Consider the following 18750-nt stretch of genomic DNA (forward strand, 5'->3'; position numbering starts at 1 on the left):
ATGTGTGCGAGTGCAAGGTGTGATCCATATAGCTCTATTGTGTGAGAGGGTCTACTGTGTCAGTAAGTATATGTACAGTAGCAATTTCGTCCCATTGTCCTACAAGTAGTCATCTATCACCCTTAGCCTTGATATGATTTCGCCAACTGCGCGCCAATGTTTGTTTTTTATAGATGTCTCACACACACAAATTTTAATATTCAATCCAGTAAGACTGTAACTTTTGTGTTTAGCTTTTTTTGTGTGTATAATATATCAGAAACAAAAGGTAACCACAAATTATGTGATGTTGTTCATGGAATGTATCATGAATATATAAAAATGAAATAAATAAATAAATTCTATCGCAATTCAGTAAACACAAATGGAAACAGAACACTGTTCTATCATATCATGCACCCCAAAACTTCAGCAATTGCGACAGAGGTAATTTTTTGGGAAAAAGATCAATTTATATGTATATAGTGAGTCTCGATTTGGATCACTCCTTTCAAAAAGCAGGCTTTTGTTTTGTATTCATTCAAAATAATACGTAGGCAAAAAAAAGGGGTGGGAAGATTTGTATTGCTTTTCCCTACTTTTAATGACATGGTGAGTGGGGTGGAGGATTGAATAATGATTATTTCAGAGCAACCAATGCACCAAAATATGAAATTTGAAAATAATATTATTCCAATCCGAACTGGAGAAAATTGGATTCAACATGAGCTAATGAGCTAAGGGTGTGGGACATAAGTACATTTTCATTCACTTCCAAAAAATCAAATACTTCCGACAGAGCAAACGACAGTGGTGTATTTACAGGGGCCTAAGCGGCCTGTAGCTCAGGGCAATAAGTTTGAAGGGGCAGCAAATTTAATATTTCGGTGGTCAAGAATAATAATTTAATAACGTGAAAAGGGTGACAACATTTGAATAGTCTGTAGGTGACAAAGCCATAAGAGGACATGCAATAGAATAAACCATTTCTGTTAACTAAGCTCACTCACACACAGATTGAGTTTTTAATCGAACCATATTGACACCTTTTTTGCCATTGCATGAATTTTACCTTGACCATGATAGTGTTTTTTTTTTATTATTCTATAGATCTGGGGGGTTATCTTTTTACATGCCTATAATTTACTTTGTGAAAGTGAATTCTTCAGTCAAGCGGATCAGAGGCTGGAAATGTGAGGGACAAGAAGTGGTGTTTATCAACATCTATTCTCGTATCCTTATCACTAATTTCAAGCCCAGTAGGGTGTGAAAGTGAGAACTTTCTGAAAGCACTAAATCAGCAAAAATAACATGGTCTTTTTTCAGTTTTACTGATTTTTATTTCACTTTTTTTTGGAAGACTCGAGTTTTGTTAAAAAACACAAACAGCAGAAAAAAAAATTACAAAACTCTCAAACTTCAATAGTTGAAGAAATCATTTGAAAGTGCATGAAATTTAATAAACAACAATGATGATCAAAATTCAATAGTATATTTTCTTATTTGACATTGATTCCTTCAGTTTTCAATGGTACCGATATATACTAGCTAAATCTAAATTTAGCGAATTATTTAATTAATTAATTAAAAACCCATTTAATCAGTTAATTAATTAACCCTTCTTTAATTGAGTTATAAATTTAAACCATTTTAATTAAAACCCGTTTAATGAATTGAATCCATTATCATCTTGCAGAGTGATGAAAAATATGAAACTGGAAAAAAAATCAAAACGAAAACTCTCGCAACATAATTCACTGCGTTTTTGCAAAGAAAACAGTATTCTTTATCCCTAGTTATGTGCACCTTGATGACCGATTCAAAACACACTATTTTCTGTATACAGCAGGTGCTTCACTGATTAGTCGCTGACATTTGCCACACATATATAAAATGCTTTGTTTGTTTTTGAGAACACATACTAAATCGTTATAATGAGACTGCCAGAGGTTTTTACCACTGGCCATAAATAATGAGTCCACAGGTCGAAGGTGGTTTTCTATTGCCCAGAAATTCCTAATCACTCACAATTATTCCCCTTTGAAGTTATGCAGCTTGGCGAGTAGCACAGATTTTTTTTCCAGTCTCCAAATAACGTGGGATACTGAGTTTTCTAATGGCATTATTGTGTTCAGGACATTTCTGTGGTGTTGACAATGGCAAACTGTGAACATGCAAACAAGAGGGTCATCTGGTTGTTAAAAGAGAGCCCTGAAGCAGTAGTATATTTTTGGGGAAAAGGGATGGAGAGTATAGAAAAACATTCCCCACCCTTACTGTATTGTTGGGTCTCACGAAGACGGATACTCAAAAATATGAAAAGGAAAAAAATGTAATTAAAAGTAGTAGTTTCGAGGGAGAGTACCAGAGACCTGTTTCCCTTCCTTTGGGCCTTGCAACAAAACGAAGGATTTTCAGTGCGATAAGGGGGAAGAGGGATACTCCAAATTCTTATTATTTACAATTGCGGATGGAAGCCTTTGTTCTGGAACTCTAGGAGAGTTTGAGTTTTAGACTGAAAAATTAAAATATGTACCATAATAGTGAAATAACCCAATTAATTATTCATGGAAATGCTTTGAAAAATGAAAGGGTATTGAATATATTCTCCGGCCCAGTACGATTGATGTCACGGCCCAGCAGTTGAGAAACACTGCCATAGAGGAATGTGTACGAGGTGCATGTTCGGTTACGTTGTAGTAGTAGTAGATCTGCCTCTCCTCTGTGGAGAGACTTCTTCAAATAAAATACTGGCTCTCATTCACTCCTAAAAGTTGGAAAACCACAGGAAGCCAACTTTGTTTTCTGCTGCCAACAGGATTCAAACTTGGATCCTCACTATGAGAATGCAGCACGATGAATACACGGGTGCATAGAAGCACTGCTTGAAACTGCAGTATTTAAGCAAAGAGGGGGAGTACCCAAGTTCTACAATTTTTTCATCTACCTCTTTATAGTACAATGTCTCTGAATTTTCTTTTTCACCCACATCATTTTTGTGCCGTTGGTATAAATAGAAGAGACATCCAATCATAAAAAAATGTCAACTTACCATCTACAGAGAGCATCCTCAATAGCTACAGTCAAAGTATGACCTAAATGGAGATTTCCTGTCACATTGGGTGGTGGTAAAACTATAGAAAAGTTCGATTGAGAATCATTCTGAAATTTAAATATATTCAAATCATATTTTTTCTGTCAAATAATAGAGAAACATGAAATTCACAAAAACAACCACCACATGTTAACATGGGACAAGATTTATCCACTCATTATACTGGCAATTGGATCTGTTTTCTTTCACATGCAAATAGCCAGAGAATGATGAAGTACTACCACCTACTTCACTTAAACCCGTACTAAAAAACCAAAACTAAAAATGATAGAACAATGGAATTAATGGCATATCAAATATAAATCACACTTTGCCAAGCAAGCAAAGGGAGAATCCACTTTCAAACAACTCGCTGTTGCATTATTTTGAAAGTTATCTTTTGTTTTTTTTTTTCTTCTTTCAATAAGATCTGATGCATATTTCTAAAAACCAAGTTGGCTATTAAAAAGGAAAATCATTAAAAATGAAAAGTATGCATTTTAAACTGCTAGTGGATATCATGAGAAACATATTCTAATAAAGATGTACCTGTTGGCTTTTTATGGCACCATATTCAGGTTTAAAAATACCAGATTTCTCCCAATATTCGAACCATCCTTCCTCAACCTCTTTAGGATTATATGCTGATGGGTAAGGATTGCTCACACCTGCATCCAGAGAAATACAAAATGAAAGTCCTTCCAAAGAACACTTTTCTTCACAGTTTAGAGATTGAAATCGAACTATAAAGGAACATTCATTAACTCATATCTACGCACTTTCTTCAAAATTCCAGATATAAGTACAGTAAAAGTCTGATATAATGAGTATGGCTTATAATGAGAATCTCATGACAATGAGTGATTTGCAAGTGATTGCCAACGAACTAATCGACACTTGGTATTAACTTACTGCACAAAAAAATTAGTTTTCATTTCCATTCGAATGCACCTGTTGTTTTATTTATTAATAATTATCAATTTAGTATTAGATCAAATTAATTTTTCATTTCATAATATTTGTTTGAATTTGATTTTTTTAAGCAAACGCTTGAATTTTTTAGTATTTCCATTCATTATTGTTGTACCATGTTATAGTGGCACTGCTATTGCTTACTAAATGCAGTTAGTGAAACAAAAGTAAGTTTATTTCAGAATAAAAAGATTTGAAGAATTATTTATCCATTTTAAAGAAAATTAAATCTTTTCAGTATGAAATCTACTTTTATTTAATTCATTGATTTTTAATTTAATTCATTTTTCTTATTATTAACAATTTGTCATTGAATTAACAGAAAAAAAAAATCAGTAGCATAAAACTTTTTCTTACCAGCTTTTGGTTGTTATAGTAAGTATATTTATTCCCATTGGACCAATACTTCTGCATAGGCGGTGATAGACTTGAAAGTCTGGGGGATAGGGCACAATGATGATTGCTGGAGGGCATGATGATAATGATGTCGGTTCATATACATGCATATACATTAGATCAGTCAGCTCCACATTTGATGTGGGGGGGGGGGGAAGGGCAATTCCTACATGCCTTCCCACTCACGTACTCCTGTTCTTTTTATCTTTCTTTCAGATCAAAAGAAGTAAGATGTATGTGCATTATAGAGATGTCATCATAGGGTGGAGAGCATTTTACAACCGTTCAGTTATGGCTCTCCTCCCTGTCCCAGCTTTCTTCATCTCGTTATAGATAACTGTTCTACAGTGTCTATCCAAATATCATTTTTTCTTTTCTTTTTATTTTCTTATGCACATTGTAAAATTTGTAATTTAATTGTAAATTTTTACTTGTGTAATTTTATTTTAACGACAGGAGACGAATAATGTCACATTATGTTAATGTTAAAGATACAAAAAATATTTGGTTATAGTGAGCTGAAAATTGGTAAGCTTCACCTATGACATAATACTATTTTCAAAATACAATTTTCTTGCTGTTTCTTAAAAAATTAAACTAAAGATGACACTTATATCTCATCACATAGATTTCTTGTAAACATTAATTTGAGGTATTTCTAACAAAGATTGGGCACAGAATGGTCACATTTTTTACCTACTCTTCCTATTTTTATGCTTTCCCTCCATGCACATGAGATATGCTATTTCATTCTATTGTCCATCCCAGTCACCAAGTGATCACGATCATGCCCAGAGCTTATCTGACTGGATCTTCAGTATAAAATAGTTTCCAGATGGCTGAACAAATCATGCTAAAAATCTTACCCCAATTAGCTGAAAAAATATTAATGAATCCATACAGCTATAGAAGTGACCAGTGATATAATAGCTGAGAACAACCGCTAAACTGCTTTGATAATGCTAAAATTCTATGCTAAGAGAATTGAAAAACATTATTTTCATGACTGGAATTCTGTTCATTTGCAGATGAAATAATTTATGTTGCCACTTTATCTGCAATGAAACTCCTTTTAGATAGCTTTGATGCAGATAAAGCTGCAATTTTCATCAACTTATAGCCTGACAGGGTAAAAAATTGACATCTGCTTAAAACGAGAAGTCAGTTACAACGACAATATTTCTTATGAACTCTAGTTATAACAGATTTTGACTGCAATATAAAAAAATCAATCTAATTGATTATTAGTTATGGCCAAACAAATAAATTCCATAGAGAGTAATTAGAGGGAAGAAATCGGAAGTTGAATACCCCAGTGCACACAAAAGACCACTTCTACATTGTACCCATATCCCAAGAGAGAATAAAAATCCCCCCCTCGAATGTGAATTATTTCAATCTGAAAAAAAAAGACACTCAGCAGTTTCAGTGTGCAGTTAATTGAAAGACATCCAATAAAATTATTTATAAAAGTCGAAACAAAATAACTTTGAAGAATTATTTCATCAAATAAGAAAAAGTTTCTTTTTTATCATAAACATCATGGAAACATAATAATCAGTATAATTGGGTTATAAATTGTTTCATTCAGGAGTACCGGGACTGTACTGTACATGAAGGTTATACAGTTAATTCCCAATAGGTCCATACAGCAGGTAACCTATACCCTTTCATCGCCACATTTTTGACTATGCCAAAACAGAGATATGTTGCCAACATCATCCTCCCTGGTGCTAAAACATAGACGTTTTAGGTGTTCTGTCTTGCCTGTAACCTTAGCACCAAATCAGGCCTGGCAATAAAAAAAAAAAATTGCCAAACAGCAGTATAACATAGAGTCGGGAATTTACAAAAACAAGGTTCTTACTTTTCCTTTCAACTCGACCTTCCAAACAGGAATCGTCCTAAGATGAAAGAACAAATATATACATACAGCTTATTGTTATAATACACGCAATTTAGTTAATGTTACAAAATAGCGTGCAACACTGATATTCATGCAAATCAATTACAAACAGGAAGAACAACATTAACTGTTTCTCTAATGGAGTGTAAAAATCACAATTTGTGGGGGGTGGGTGTTCAAACTTGATTAACCAAATGCTACTATGTTTTTTTCCATGTACTATCCCAACAAACTAGCACAATCTAAAAAATGCTGTGTAATAAACATAAAAATAATTGCTTTTGAGATGTGCACAACAAGTGCTGCCATCTGTCTTCCAAGTCTAGAAGTGGCACATATAAGCAAGTTTATTTCTCATATGTCTGCAGTGAATTGGAAATAAAACTGGTAAGATTAAGTGCAGACTACTACTTTACCACACGCCAACTGCGGTCATGTCACCATACAGCAAATTCACTGACGAACGAGTTGGGCTAGACATGAAGGGGACATCTATCCGTGCCTCTGGCTCATTAGGGTAAAGAACTTATTTATGTTCTTACCCAGGATCAAACCTGCAGGCCTGACTGTAATATTCATGGAGGTAGACAAGCCTCTCACCACTGCACCACTCTGGGTACTATTATATATAGACTAACAATATTAAAATCCAATGTATGAATTGAATTTAAATGTTGTTAGTCTGATCGCTCTTTGCAGAGAAACTTCTTAAATGAGAGGCCACCTCACATTCACTATGGTAACCATACAGTATCTAACTTCAGCCAAATATTGCATTCAGATACATATTTATAAGTGGTGATACACAAATTTTAAACCAAACTAATAGGTTTGGATGTGTGGCAAATTTAGGGAATTCATGGGCAAGACAGTTAGACTAGAACATCAAGAAGACGGCAAAAACAAATCTACTGGCTTATTAACATTATTGGGGTGTCCTCAACCATTGTCAGGGGTGTCACAAGAAGCTGTCCTTATTAATGTGTGGCTACTCAATACCATGAATCAGTTCTTTGCTAGACAATTCTGGAGAGCTTTGGATATGTGCCCACTAGGGCAAAAGAGCTGTAGAAGACAAAAGTTTGAGAACCACAGCCTTACAGCATATATACAGTGAACTGGACCACAGAATGGACAGTCAGACCTAACTATTGCTTTTACAGTATAATGGTTTAGCACAAGACTTAACAAATTGAGAAAAATCTAGGTTCAAGAATGTTTCTTTTGCCCAAGCTAATAATCACAAAAAATTTTAGGTGCAAATATAAAATTTTTAGTTGCAATGGCAACCTGGTGCTTGGGATTTGTCAAACCCTGGTTCAGTGCACTCATTAGGATTACAAAAAGGCTTCATTCACAGCTGACGATATATACCTGTTTCATTCACAGCTGACGATATATACCTGTTTCATTCACAGCTGAAGATCTGCCCAAGTAACGTGATGGTAAGATGCTCGTCTACCACCATGAAGGTATGACGGCAATGTCAAGGGTCCCATGTTCAAGCCAGAGGGAGGATATAGATATTTTCCCTACTGAGCTTGAGGCGACCACGGATCTATAGTGCATTCATTTCCAACCCATCTCATTAATGGCAATGAATTGCAGTATAGCGATATGGCCAGAGTTGGTGTTTGGTGAAGTAGCTGAAGATGCCTTGGCTTCATTTGCTGCTGGAGATATGCTTCATTGAAGAAGAGGCAGCCTTTACAGCTGAAGGAGTCGGACTCTATTCTCTTAGCAACTGAATATATCTGCCTCTACTCTATCCGAAGTTGAATATATCTGCCTCACAGCCAAAGACTCCTAGCTCAGGAGAGGATTCATGGGATGAAGGCAATCGTCCCTCCCAAAAGCCGAATAATATGAAAAAAGGGAATGTAAAATAGGGGATGATCCAACGAATCAATTCAACACATCGCCCTCGAACTGCGCCTGCTTATTAGACATAGGAATAATCAGAAATAAGAATTTGAATTCTCCGGCATCACACAATAATATTAAAACATGTGAAAGTAAGAAATTGAACTCTTTACACTAAAATGTAATCGCTTCATGTTAAACTGTATTTACATTAACAAATCATAAAAACAAATGTAATTACAATGTGCTTTTGTCCACAAAGTAGATTTGTATAAATAGTTCTGCTGGGAAATTCATTATTGACCAAGACATTAGTCTTTAAAAGACCACTGATATGTGTCGAGGAATGCTGAATAAAAAACTTGAATCTCGTACAAGTTGGCCAACATCGAGTGACATGAAACATTTCTCTAAAATGAGGGGAAGTTCGTCAAGACACATGAACAGAGATCTCCATCTTGAGTGAATGTAAACAAAAACAAACATTGCAGTCTTCTTATGTTGAGTGAAGAGTTGTTTCCTTCTTCAAAAAAAAAGAATTAATAAGTCTATCATTAGTCTGATTCATAATCAAATCATATAAAAAGGCAAGTTACTACGGCATTTTGATTGCACTTGGTATTTAGTTTATTTATTACTTGAAAATGAACAAGCAACTTATTTTCAAAAAATATGAAGGTTAGAAAATTGTTGAGGTCAAAGCCGTCTATGTTTACTTCCACTGAAGATTTGGGCTTTGTCGCCTACCGTTGACAGCATTCATCGTTAATACGGAAAAGTAAAAGTTTATAGTTGAATATGTTTGTAATATTAGTATTATAACACCATAAAGTAATTGTTGTAATCATTATAAGTATTTGAAATGCAATAGTTATTTTGACAAACAGAATATATTCGAGTTATGGCATCCACATCTTGGATCCGGAACCAATAGGGGTGGGATCATTGGCGAGCCTCTGTCAAACATTTTACGAGCCCCTGTATAGATAAATTCTTGTGCGAAATGAAATTCATAATTGTACTTGGCCCCCCGGGAGGGTAACCCTCTCGAAGGGCCCGGATCCAAGATGTGGGGAGGGACCTTTGATGACCCCCAGACCAGACTTTTCACGGCCCCAGGGCTGGGACCCTGTAGGTGGGGCTGACAGTTGAGGCATGATTCGAGTGCAGCGTTGGTTGAATATATATCACTAAATCAAGTTTTGGGGAAGAATGATGTTGGTTAGGAAAATACACGGATCACTATTTGTACCGCTATTCTGTGATTACTTCCTGCTGCCACTTATCCACAATTCAAGTGTCACATAAGAGAAGTTTCCGTCATCAGAATATTTTATAATATACTGTGGTACCTTTTGACACTCACGTGCAAAATTTAGAGAATTAGCATATTATGTCGAATTTCGGAAAAACTAGTGGACAGATTTTAATGAAATTTGATACGAATACACAGATATAACAAAGAAAGAGATGTACCATACAAAATTCATAGTGTGCACGCATGATTGTTAGTAAAGCTATTTGGACATTCCATTGCAGGAATGTCCAAAATCCATGTTGCAAGATCGAACCAAAAATGAGTCTAATATGGAGTATGATCCTGTCTTACAGTTAGACAGGTCACACAGCTCGACAGCATACTGGATACGACGCAGTTGAGGAGTCCCTGTGACAATCAGTCCCACTCCTGCAGCAACACAGTTTTCAGTTCCGGGATGGTGAGATATAAGATGAAAGTGCCAAATAACAGTCCTCATTGGTATCAAGGCTCTTCGACAATGTTGTACAGGCCTTCTCGATATAGATCCAGTGTCCTGAAACTTTCCACAAATTGCAGATGACATTGGGCGTAACATCCAGCTCTATAGCCAACTGTGCTTGTGATTGCCCTTCCTCCAATCTACCAATGATTCTCCATCGCATTCCATCATTCATACGTTTGTGGCTAATCATTTTATCTGATAGCTTATAAAATATACCAAACTCTTGCGAGAAACATAGGGAATGTGCTGTATAGAGGAGTACGAGCACATGAATTGTTGCAAACGCCTCGTGCCCTTATCATCCCTTCCATGGTCACAGCTCCGCCCATAGCACATGTACACTAATTTTGCACATGAGTGTATTAGACTGATATATTTGTTCGCTAAAAAGTAGTTGTTCATTAGTATACAGCAAATTAAATTGGAGTCAAGTTCCACACACACACACTGGCTCTTAAAATTCAGTTTACATGAGGTTCCACTAACAGTGATTCTCAGTTTTGGGAAGTCCAATCTATACAGCAAGAGTCACAATAGAGTGGGTCACCATTCTATGTAATTTTTTTTAAATTTCTACCTGGGGAAGAATGTAGATAAGATTTTTCCCTGAAAAAGCTTAAGGCAACGATAGATAGATGGTGCCTTCATTTCCAACCCAATTCATTAATGGTGGTCAATTGCAATATGGCGAGAGTCGGTGTCTGGTGTAGTAGTAATTCCAAAAATGTGTGATATCACCCTTTAAAGGGATAGTAGGGCGATGGAACAGATCAAGGGAATGCTAGAAGCTGCAGATACAAAATGAATTTTTATGGGTTATCTCAACCAAGGGAAAGATTAAAGGGCGATAGGAATATATTTTTTTCTGAGAAGGAGGTCGATTAGAAAAATAAGTTTAGAGCATTTTTGTGTGACAAGGCAAACATCATAAGCCTAATGCTCGTAAGCAATGTTCCCCGAATTATTTAAGAGCTCTCATTGACAGAAGACATTGAAAGACTATTTTTCAAAGTACTGTGTGTAATCTTTGAAATACTGCAAACTGTTGGCTAAATATGTTACAGTATTTCATGTACTGTAACTTTATACGATATTCATTTAATGGTTTTATTGCACAAATCAAAATGAGATAATGACACAGTAATTAAAAATAACTTATTTTTTTACATCAGTGTGATTTCTGCCATTTATGATTTAATTTATTAAGTCTAATCCCAAAATTCAGTAAGGTCTGAATAATCTGAGTTTTGGGTTTTCCTAGGTAGGTCCATTTCACATTGGCTGTTTTACTGTATATTAAAATATCACTAAATCATGAGTATTGTTCCTCCTACTTATAGGATTGTTGGTGGATCATACTAAAATTATGAATTTTTCGTACATAGGAACCTTTCAAAAACTTGTGATAATGAGGAGACGTGTAGGAGGAGGTGTTGGCGCCATTCAAAAGCATCAACTCGCTCAAGCAAGATTCAAAGATAAAGGATCGGAACTTGCAGAGGACCAACTTCAGCAAATGACCAAGCAAATGGGGATGTTCCGAGACAATCTCGAGGAATTTGCTACAAAATATAAGAAAGACATCCGTAAAAAACCAGAGTTTCGACAACAGTTCCAAGAGATGTGTGCCGCAGTCGGAGTCGATCCATTGGCTTCGAGTAAAGGATTCTGGGCGGACATGCTGGGAGTAGGGAACTTCTATTATGAACTTGGTGTTCAAATTGTTGAAGTGTGTTTGGCATTGAGACATCGCAACGGTGGTATCATGAGCCTTGAAGACCTCAGGAAAGAGGTTACCAAGTCGAGACGAACCGCTGTTCGCCAAGAAGACATAAGTTTCGATGACATGTTGAGAGCTATTGATAAATTAAAAGTTCTGGGAGAAGGTTTCCGTGTCATATCCAGTGGAAATCAGTTTATTGTCCAGTCTGTACCAGCTGAATTGAATGTGGATCATACTAAAGTGATCCAGAATGGTGGTGAAGTTGGTTTCGTGACCATTGGGGGACTTGTTAAAGCATATGGTTGGAACGAAACTCGTGCTGAAAAGGCTGTACAGGATCTAGTCAGAGAGGGATTGGTTTGGGTGGATGAACAGTCTTCTAAAGAAACTTCTTTTTGGTTCCCTGGTTTACAAAAATATCAAGGTTGATCAATCTATCTCAAACTAGCGAACATCATTAAGACGTACTGGCAAAATATGTATTAAATATTTTCAACAGATTAATTTTGAAAAATAGTAATATCTTTGGGCAATACAAACATTCAAAAGCTAATACTCGTGAAAGCAGGGCTTGACAAATCCCAGGCGCCATGGCGATCAAAAAATCGGTGTATAAAATTTTCTGTAAGTGATTGCTGAATTAGAGCATAAAAAAAGATGGCACAAAATTTGATCTCATCACATTACGTCTTTCAACGCGGGAAAGGAATAATCAAGTCCCAGAAAAGTTAAAAAAAATTATTTAATGGTTTTTTTTTGGCCAAAAGAACCATGCCTGGCTCCTAAGAATTTTAGCTGGCACCTAAGCATTTCTTGGATTTGTTAAGCCCTGCATTAAAACAGGGCTTGTAAATCTCAGGCACCAGGTTACTGTGCTGACTAAAAAAAATCAATATTGGCACCTTAAAATTTTGTATGTATGTTTGTTAGCTCAGGCAAAAGAAATATGAATGCCTCCTAAAATATTTGGTTGGTGCCTGGATTTTTTTCTCGGTTTGTCATGCCCTGTGTTAAAGGCAAAATGGCAATTTCGCCTCATATGACAGATACCCGATTCTTCTCTTCAATTTTTTTTTCCTTAGAAACAAATCAAAGAAGGTGAAAACAAATCTGTTATGTTACTTCTTAATGGCCAATGAGGTTGTCTTCTTGTTTTTGATCCATAATAAACTGACAATGCTCTTGAACTTTATATAAATCATCTTTATTTTCTGTTTCGCAGTCATTATTTTACTGCAGGGTGGCGCTAGAAATTCCGCAAAGAAATGTGTACAGAGGTGCATGCATAGTGAAATGTATAGTAGTGTAGGGGGTACGGCAGTTGTTTTGGATCTAGAATGCCCAACCTTTTTGTGAAAACTGGCCACTTGATGGCTTTGTAATTGGTCACAGAACATTTGAGTAACTTTTTTAGTTGTTTCATGAGCGCATCAGAATTTTTTTTTTGGCAGTATTGGTCAGGTGGTTAAACCTTGATGCAAAGCTGAGGAATTACTAAAATCTATGTTTTTTTCTTAGCATCAGTCTGATTCATCCTGGGTGTTATTGTTCAAAATCCTCGGAGTATGTGTGAGCGAGCTCTAAATTTCTCAAATTAATAAATAATTGCTTGATAATTTTAATTAGTATTATTCAGTGGTTTTTTTTTTTGTTTGTTGCTGTGGTGGTCGAGTGGTCATAGTGACAGACTTGCACCACGAGGATCCGGGTTCGAACCCCACCGGCGCCACAGTGGTGGTCGGCTGAAGTTAGTTTTCTGTGGTTTCCTACTTCAAGGTGCAAATGCGAGCCTATCTGCCCGTTAAAAAGTCTCGCCACAGAGAAGAACAGGCCTACAACGTAACAAATATGCAATCATTACACTTCACTCACAATTGGAAGTATAGATGGCAGCACTGAAATATCAAGCACAACACTAGCTACACACTCAGAGTGTTAGGTGCTCTCACTTTGTTCCAGATTCTGCCGCGAAGCTGGGCTGGAAGAGATCTCGGCAACGGGATAAGTCCAGTGGCAGAGCCGCTGGCGTTCATTCATTCAGTGGTTTTTTTGTGAAATAAATTCACAAACGTAACCATATCCTCCCCTATTTTCCTAATTGCTTGATCATCAGTGAAAGGTTGGGTCCCGAACCCCCCTCCCCCCCTTCTGTTTAAAGATACTGTACCCTATTTATTTGACGGAAGTGTGGCGAATTTATTTATTATGCCCTCACATGCAAAAGTTTGAAGACCCTTAAACTACACATATTCTGTTTTAGGTTATTATTAGTATCAAATCGCTGTTTTTGAAAAACACAAAGTTTTGTCGATGCTTAATAAATAATGTCAGTGTTTTTTTAACTTTGTCTTAATGAGGTTCAGCTGGAGTTGTACAAAACCTTGAGGGTTTTTTTTTCCAAAAATTTTATCATGGGTGTTTTCTTCACCTTCAGTATTTCTTATGCAATATTGATTGACTGATGTTAACATTTTAATAACCTTTGAAAGTGTGGTGGATGAGCAGCAAATGACATTAATGGGCTCATCTTTGAAAGCTGAAAATATTTTTTCTTTATGAGACGAATCAATGTCTAAATTTTTATGGTTTTTGGTTGTATTCAAAATAACGGAATCATTTCTGTAATCTGTATTGCTTGTTTTGAAATGAATACCTTGAAATATGCTATGGTGATACGTGTCTAATGATTTGCTTGGCTATAGTGAATTGTCTTGTTTTCCACATGGTTTTTTTTTTTAAATCCAAGTACCAAAAGGGTCAGAGCTTTGCATACCATTCTATAAGAAATTCAAAATTCTTGTGGACCACTTTGACGAAAGGGCATTCGACCGTGTGGCGGGTGTCATAATGACATTCAAGAAAAACATTATGTCATATCCCATGAGTAAACTTTTTTCTCTTTACTGGTGGGCTAAATAGGAAGGCTATTGGGCCGAAAAAACCAGTTTCATACTACCATGTATAGGTTCATTTTCATGCTGTACATCAATGGTACTATGTGTACTAGGGTGAATCGAAAAGTATAGGGGCATTTTTTTTTCAAAATTACTTTTGGCTTGGGGTTGGAAAGTTGTCTTGGATGTATTAGTTTACTTAATTTTTTTATTGAAATCCATTCGTATCTTCTGGTGCCCTAAGCGCCCCAAAAATAGTTAAAAATTGACATTTTGATGAAAATTTATAAAAAAAGAATTTTTTTCGAAATTACTTATGGTGTGGGAAAGTTGTGTCTTGGATATATAGATGTTGCATAATTTTTTTATTCAAATCTACTCATATCTTGTGGTGGCCAAGTGCCCCAAAAATAGTTAAAAATTCATACTTTTATGAAAATGTTTAAAAAATTGTAAATTAATGAAAAATGTTTATAAATTTTGCAGAGTATTCAGGTATGACATGAATATCTTCACCATTCCTTTTAACTTTTACCATGGCTTCCAACTTTTACTATACTAAATAGTTTTATACATTTGATAATAAACAATAAATGATTTTTTTTATACAAAAATTGGCATATTTTTAAGACAAATAAAATTTAATTGGTCGAATGGTCGACGCGTTTCGGCTCTACAATGGAGAGCCGTCATCGGGATCTCGTGGTCAGAATTCACACAAAGAGTCTGTTTTTAAGAAATCAACACAATTCCGAGCTAAATTTGCTCGAGGGATACTTCATCAGAACATGCCAGGATTTCCTCGTTAATAATGGAAGGAATACGCCACCTATTTCGTCAGCTTGGACAGGCTTTATTAGCCTCAGTCGAGACAGAATTTTCAACACTTTGCAACATTTGGCGCCCCGATTCGCATCCAAAGGCCACTCGGACGCAGGAAATACAAAGGAGAACTCTCCGGACGACCAGACGTAAACATCACCCCTCCAAGACTCATTTGTGTGAATTCTGACCACGAGGTCCGGATGACACCTTTCCATTGTATAGCCGAAACGCGTCTACCATTCGACCAGTTAAATTTTATTTGTCTTAAAAACGTATAAATTTTTGTATAAATTGAAACCTGGCAAAGTTCTAATTTTTATGATAAAATATGGTTTTTCATTCTCTGCCTATACTATTTTCCTTGTGAAATCGATTATTTAACTCATTTGTTTATTTTTTATTCAAAATTTGGATAAAAATCAATTTTTGGCAAAAATTTAAGTGTCTTGGGGCACTGAAAGAAATTAATTGAAGTTGAAAAAATTTTGCATTTATGCTAGCATGCTTAAAAGACAACTTTTGCACCCCAAGCCGATTCTTTTATCCACATTTCGATTTTTCAATCCACCCTAATGTATACTGTTTCTTTTGCAAATCAGTCCATTCAATTACATCAATAGTTTATACAGACAAAACATGTTTTCCGCAATTATTTTTGTCCCTTACTCCTGATTCGGCAACCAGTGAAGCCGCACCGGTGGAATAGATGCTCACTGAATTGATTCACGCACCGGTAGACTTCAAGAGGAGTTTTATTACTGGGATGAAAATCGTGCTAAAAGCGATTAGTGTAGATAGTATTGACCAAAGCCGCTTGAAAGACTCTTAATGCAGAAAGACTCTTAATGCAGCTTTGGTATTGACTATCATGGGTAAACCCGTGATGATACCAAGATAAAAGGGACTAGCTTCACAGGAATCAAGCAGACGACATGTAGATGTGAAAGGATGCGCACAAGCACCCTTACTTGGTACCCCCCTTATGTCCATGTTATTACACGGGACCAGATTTGCGATACATGTATTCTTATTATGTGAGTTACCTTCTTGAAATATAATATCGGTGTTTTGATTTGAGAGTGTTAGTCTACCTCTAATTTAGAGATGACTGCTTCTCTGTTTTCGACACACACAAAAAAAATTGTGTCTGGGTGTGGAACTCTTGTTCAATGGCCAATATGAACCCGACCATCCCATGTGACACATTTTTGCTCTTTGGAATTATTGGGGTCTGCATAGCCTATATATAATCGGTTGTAATTTCGAAGTGTCACTGTGAGTTGGCATCCTCTTCGGAAAAAGTTTTGTCACTGTGAACATTACGAGGGGGAGTGAATATTACAAATATACATTCAGCTACAAATACAAATCACAAAAAGGCAACTTTCCCAACGAGGTGGTGGAAAGATATGGACTAAAAATATCCATAACAAACTTTAAGAGTAATACGTGTGTATGAAAAGGCAACATGATGAGAACATGGCTAATTACTAGATCCCGGAAGTTTAAGCACTGAAAATGGTTAAAATGCCTTAAAAAATAGGCATTAAAAAAGGGGCATTTATAATTAAGGGAAAAGTAACTAAAACCTACAACATTAAGGGTCCTGTCTGAAACCTGACTGCGCTCATTGAATCTATTGTTTCAATAATAGATTGTAAAAATTGGCTCGGAAATAGGAAAAAGTATAGAAAATACAGTATGTAGGAAAATAGTATAGAGTCCACGCCGATGAAAATGGTACAAAAAATTTACAATTCGGAATCATTAAGTTCATTATGACGAGCCGAAAGATAATCTCGAGACAAATAACGCAGTCGGTCCGGCTTAAAATGTTTTTTCAAAAAACCATGAAAAAACGTAAGTGGGAAATGTTTCTAATGGGAAATTCGGAACCCTGAAAATATAAGAGGGATGCACTGTATACAATGACGCCGAAAAACAAGCGATGAGAAGTCTTTTATAAAAATCAGTGACGGATTAAAGTCGGTCGAGGCCCCGGGCGCAAAAGAAAATATTGGGTCCCCTTAAATTAGAAAAAGTGTGAAGTTTGGATTTTTTGGGGCCCTGTGCGTGCGCCATTAAATCCGCCTCTGAAGATAATCCAAGTAGAAAGCAGTGCGCTTCTCGTCATTCCGAAAATATCAGTGTTAGAGATTGGGAATATACAGTATGTGGAAAATTGATCTCGAACGAGCGACCGAAAGAAATGTATGCCCGGTCAAAATTTTTACATGCCCTGGGCATGTTGGGCCATTTGTCCAGCCCTGTTTCTTCATTCGAAGCATAATAAACACTAGAAATGCATTACAATGGACATATATAAAGTTTTTTAACGTTATTTGAATGGTTCAGGTATTTCAGTGTGTACGATTATTTCGTAAGTGGGCGCGACTTATCAAAATTATCAATTACTCTATGAAGTATTGAAAAATTGATTTCTCAGATATAAAAAAAAACGGTAGAGTGGGAAAATATGACCAAAATGTTTTCGGTCAAAATTAGATGGTAATATTCAGTGTCAAAGATAGATGACGCTAGGAACGAAATTAATTTATTTAGGCGCACGTAGAAAACTGACTCGAAACAAATCTGTCCACAAAATAAAAATTTAAAATTATATCAACCGATATTGTGTATTTCCTAAAAGCGGGGGTGGGCAATCACTCCCTCCCACCCCGACCCTCTAAATGTCGTGCCTGATATCTAGATATATAATCTTGTAATCTAATTACACATAGATACATAATGTAGTTCAGTGTTACACATAATCTATCTAAAAACTAAATTATTTATATTACATGCAAAAACATATTCAAACAACTTTTCCAAAAAAAAAAATTAATTTAAAAAAAAAGATAAATAAATCAAAATTTTATAAAGTTTTAAAATAAAAAATTAAGTAGGATTTTCTATAATTGTCTATTATTCATAGTCATAGACATATGAATAGAATGAAAAAACCTGGCATTTTTTGTGCAGAAAAAATTAGAAACCCATCTGGCAAGTGGTTAGTACAAAGAATTGAAAATTTGAAGAAAAAAAAATCTTTTGAAATTCTCTCTATGTTCTACCGAATAAGGTCTCTCGAATAAACATAAAACATTATCGAAATAAAAATTTGAGACGGAAAATTCACAAAAATCAATTACTATCGTCACTAGAAATAATAAATGTAACTATTCTATTAACCCCTGGTCTGCTCTGGAAGGTGATGGCCTAAATAAAATGATTAAAAAAATAAATTTAATACACAGTAATTTTTCACCTCGTCGCAGGCCGCACAAAATCACCTCTCGGGCCAGCTATTCTCCACCCCTACTCTAGATCAGTGG

General features: G+C 35.8%; 2 protein-coding genes across 2 annotated transcripts in view; one reads left to right on the plus strand and one right to left on the minus strand.

The window, feature by feature from the left end:
• The window catches only part of LOC149068694 (valine--tRNA ligase-like), a 41169-nt gene extending 32485 nt beyond the window's left edge, over nucleotides 1-8684 (minus strand). Inside the window, exons 1-4 of the mRNA XM_089250689.1 lie at nucleotides 8452-8684; nucleotides 6309-6345; nucleotides 3623-3741; nucleotides 3032-3141 (exon numbers count right to left, since the gene is read on the minus strand). Of these exons, the coding sequence (XP_089106815.1) occupies nucleotides 3032-3141; nucleotides 3623-3741; nucleotides 6309-6345; nucleotides 8452-8616 (431 nt within the window). The 5' untranslated portion in view covers nucleotides 8617-8684. The remainder of the gene's footprint in view (nucleotides 1-3031; nucleotides 3142-3622; nucleotides 3742-6308; nucleotides 6346-8451) is intronic.
• A 228-nt stretch (nucleotides 8685-8912) lies between these two features.
• lsn (vacuolar-sorting protein SNF8) lies at nucleotides 8913-14361 on the plus strand. Its single transcript, XM_089250901.1, has 2 exons — nucleotides 8913-8988; nucleotides 11359-14361. The coding sequence occupies exon 2, from the start codon at nucleotides 11382-11384 to the stop codon at nucleotides 12123-12125; it is 744 nt and encodes a 247-aa protein (XP_089107027.1). The 5' UTR covers nucleotides 8913-8988; nucleotides 11359-11381; the 3' UTR covers nucleotides 12126-14361.
• Nucleotides 14362-18750: the final 4389 nt, after the last annotated feature.

The sequence above is a fragment of the Pholcus phalangioides genome, unplaced genomic scaffold (assembly GCF_987345545.1).
Source record: "Pholcus phalangioides strain wild (caught in Gottingen) unplaced genomic scaffold, Ppha-v1.0 ptg000024l_1, whole genome shotgun sequence".
In the NCBI taxonomy this organism is placed as follows: Eukaryota; Metazoa; Arthropoda; class Arachnida; order Araneae; family Pholcidae; genus Pholcus; species Pholcus phalangioides.

Excerpts from the sequence above, each read along its gene's own strand:
- lsn (XM_089250901.1), top strand. The coding sequence starts at position 11,382 with ATGAGGAGACGTGTAGGAGGAGGTGTTGGCGCCATTCAAAAGCATCAA.